General features: G+C 53.1%; 1 protein-coding gene across 1 annotated transcript in view; it reads right to left on the bottom strand.

Annotated features, from left to right (window-relative positions):
• PAX5 (paired box 5) overlaps positions 1–3,982 on the bottom strand; it is a gene marked incomplete at its 5' end in the record, with an annotated part of 206,804 nt that overhangs the window by 75,945 nt on the left and 126,877 nt on the right. Inside the window, one exon of the mRNA XM_009890328.1 lies at positions 3,699–3,762. Coding sequence (XP_009888630.1) covers positions 3,699–3,762 — 64 coding nt within the window. The remainder of the gene's footprint in view (positions 1–3,698; positions 3,763–3,982) is intronic.

Below are 3,982 nucleotides of genomic sequence, written 5' to 3'. Positions count from 1 at the left end.
GGACACGGCCACAGGGAGCCGAGGAGGGGTGACGGGCACTCCGCTGCTGAAACTCCCCGGTCAGGAAGGCTTTCTTCTGAAAACCACCTCTCAGCCTCCTTCTTTTTCCTCTTTTTTCCTTTTTTTTCTTTTCCTGGCACGATTTCTGCCCATGTTGTCTCCTTCCCAAGTGCGCGGCACTGTGGGGCTGCCCCGACACTGGCGGTCAGAGCCCTCCTCTTCATCTCTGAATCAGCACACACCCTCCAGCCCCGTGCTCCCACAGCCCTGAACGTTTTTCTGATTTGACGGCGAACAAACATAGCTTTCGGTCTGTGGATCCGGTCCCGAGACATCCTGAGCTCTGCAGTCAGCGGAGCTGCCTAACGACAACGCCTCCGTAACTGAACCTTCGGACAAATGCGAAGCAAACTCACTGCCCACAGCATTTTATGTCTTCTTTATGGTCACACTCACAGCGTTTGGCCGAGGGATTCCTCAACAAGTCAGTTCATGCAATCCCGGCTCGTGGCCTCTGTTGATTTAGTCTCACGGCAGCGTTCTCCCTCTCCATCTCTCAGATTTCATCTCTCAGCCCGTCTGTGTCGGCAATGTACTTGATAAATTTACTGCTGGAGCGCAGACTACTGGAACCGCCACAGCCGAGCGTGTTACGGACTTCAGTGCTGAAAGCGCCCGCCTGAGCGAGGGGCAGGCAGCCGCCCCAGGCCCCGCCGCTGGTCCTGCTCTCTCCCCTCCTTGCAGCCCCAGGGGTCATTCGCTTCCCGCTCCCAGCTCCCCCGTGACCCCCCCAGGACACGGAGGGACGCGGAGGAGAGGGCGGCAGCAGGCGGCTCTCCATCATCCCCAAAGGATCCTCTTCTGCAGCCGTGCCTTTCAAAGACACTCCTCCAGGAAGAGCATCCCCGCGATGAAGGCTACAGACACAAAGTCCCGGCCTCCAGAGGGAAGCAGTGTGTAAACCCCAGGCAAAATATTCTCAAAATCAGAAAGTGCTGTCAAGAAGTGTCTTTTCCAGAAGTACGGTGTGCATACTCAATGGGCCAACTCTTACTTTCTCGCTGGGAAGCAGTCCCAGCAGACAGGAGCAAGCCTGGTTGCCATGTTTTGGGAGCTGGGCCTGGCGCAGGCACCCGCCTTGCATGTGCAACGGTGGGAGTTTGGGGTTTCCCCTCCATGGCCCTGACCAGGACTGGTACGCTGCCCGCGCACCCACACCGTCCCTGCCTGCAGCCCCGCCGGCGGGATGGAGCCCACCACTGTGCTCTGGCTGAGGACCACCCTCAGAGAGTCCTGATGAAACCACAGCGCCAGCCAGGTCTGAGCACCTCGGGTCACTGTGTCCAGCGGCATCCATGCATCCGTCAGGGGAAATATGCCCACCGTGCCCTTCCTAGGTCCTCAGCCCAACTACCAGAGCCTCCATCCTGAGCATGCCAACATCTCCCACAGTCTCATGCTTGGTCTCCTCAATGTTATCTGAATTAGTGTACCTCACACAAGCCTTGCCGCTGAGGAAACATGCAAAGAACACGTGCTCGCTGGCCAGTTTGCAGAGTGGGTGAAGGACCCACATGCTGTGGACAGGAGCTGCTGCTCCCTCGCTGGACAGACAGAAAGACTCATTTTAGACCAGCCTGGTCACCCAGCGGGTGGTGTCTCTGTAGCTGGTGTACGTCAGCCTGCCTCTACTCTGGAGCCATCATCCACACCCTCACGGCCCACAGTCAAACCTTCATTTCTCTTCTCTTCAGCCAAGGCACTGGCGGCCTCGTCCCTTCCTGAGCTTGCAGAGAAGATGTGTATCCTCCGGGCGCAAACAGCACACAGCCCTCGCCAGGGGCTCGCGGGGAGTCCCCACGCGACCAGCATCCAGGGACAGAAACACCCTTTGCAGCTTTGTCACCAGGGTGCCAGCAATCACAGGGTGCTCAGAAAGGGACGATACCACAACAATGCTTCAGAAGGTTCCCTCCGTAAACTGTCCGTGCTGTCATTTGTCTTCAGTTAAAAACAGGTGTGTATCAGCTATTAATTGCTGAAAGATGAAAAGTAGGATTTTTCTCACTGTTAAGTTTGTCACAAAAATGACTTCCGGGTTAGGAAACAGTTTGAAGGACTCCGGCCAAGATCCCTGATGGGATCTGTGAACATCTCACTGCCATTAAGCCGGTAGGACCTGGGTGCCTCTGTGGCTTTTGAGGACCCAAACACATCTGCCCTGGGAACCTGGAAGTGATGGCTGCATTTCCACAGTGGGAGAAGATGCCACTGGAGTTGGAGAGGGAGCTTCTCAATGGGTCAGTGGCCACTAAGGACACCAGACACACAGCACAAGCGATGAGGGGGGGAGGGAGGAGGAGAGAGAAGAGTGTTAACTCAGGAGCTGCCATTTCAGAGAAATGCTTGTTCAGCTGGAATTAAGCTGTTGAATGTTCATCCACGGGAAGGCGTCTCAGGTTCAACACCAACAACCTGTCTTCAGCCGTAGGACACACACAACCAAGCACCAACAGGCCCCCCCTGCAGTGCCCACGCTGTTCTGGGCAGATAAGGATGGTCTGGTGGGGAATAAGGAGGCTACAGCCAGATCTCCATCTCACCAGGGCCAGGGAGCTTCTCCACTGCCCTCAGGAGGAGGGGATGGGGGTCTTGTGTGTCATCCATACGTGTCGGCTGCCCCTCGGCCTGGGGCAGGGGAGGCTGCAGGGGGAAATCAGCAGCTCTGGCTCCGTGAGGTGGCAGTGATTGGTGTAGCTGCTTGGCGGGTCGTTTGTAGCTGCTCTCCTCTCTTCATTAGCCCCAGGAAGCCGCACATCGAAGGACATGTCACTATTAGCGCTCCCTCCCCCAGCGGGAGGGAAGAAACGTGGAATTAATGGGGCAAAATCCTCCCTGGCGCACGTCTGGACTATGGCGGCTCGAATTCGGAATGCCTTCACTGCAATGCACAGACCCCCAAAACGAGCACCTTCCTCTCCAATTTGCCTCGGAAAGCGCTCGGTACGCCCCGTTCAATATATCCGTTTAACAAAAATCATTACCGTGGTATTTCTCCCCCTTCCTCTCAGGGTGTTCATAATTGGGTTTTAGCACACCGCCTATTGAGATGTACATAAGGTGTCAACTATTATTTAGGAATTCCTTCTTGGATGCTGCTTAACTTGAAACCAGAGAATTTGTTTCAGTACTCATTATGATGACAAATTAACATAAATGAATATTAAGCAGTAAAATGTCACAAAACTGCCCATTTCTTCAGTGGCCCATGTGTTCGATACTAGCATATAGCATGATCACACACAGCTGTCAGATAGGATGCTCTATACAGAAATAACATCAGCCCGAAATATAGCCACAATGAGTGTTAACCTGGTTCAAAGTTGCTTAAAGCTTACTGAATTCTTTGAATCAGTGCACCAGTTTCAAAACGCATTTTCAGATGTGTTTTGAGTTTGCATTTGTACAGTGTTGCTGCTTATGCTTAAGCCACTCTTATAGTAATACAAACAAGCAAGTATTTACAGTGGTGCTTGTGTAAAATTGAGCAGACTGATTTTGTTCTTTGCCACCAAAGAAAAAAAAACAAGAACGGAAAAAAAAAAAAAGAAAAAAAAAGAAAAAAGAAAATTGCCTTGAGTCTCACAGCCTGTTTCAGTGTGCAGCAAGAGGAAGCCGCCCCAGGGGGAGCCGCTCACGCCTCTTCCTTATCCCCAGATACAGCCGTGGCACCCACAGGCGGTTAAAGCAGTAGCCAGCCGGCTGCGAAAGACAGGAAGCTACCGCGCGTTTTCCATCACACAGAACATCAGGAGAACCGCGTCCTCCTGTTTCTTTGTCTGATTTGAGACCCCGATCAAACACGACCAGGTTCAGGAATACAATAATAATCAGTTCACCAAGTTTAAAGAGCAAAATTTCAATTAGCATGTTCCTACTAGGTACTTTCTCCTTCCCTTGCAGCCCGGCTGGCGCGGCTGCC

This window comes from Charadrius vociferus, unplaced genomic scaffold (assembly GCF_000708025.1).
Source record: "Charadrius vociferus isolate BGI_N301 unplaced genomic scaffold, ASM70802v2 scaffold1608, whole genome shotgun sequence".
In the NCBI taxonomy this organism is placed as follows: Eukaryota; Metazoa; Chordata; class Aves; order Charadriiformes; family Charadriidae; genus Charadrius; species Charadrius vociferus.
Note: the sequence above shows the minus strand (reverse complement) of the source record. Positions and strands in the feature narration are given on the sequence as shown.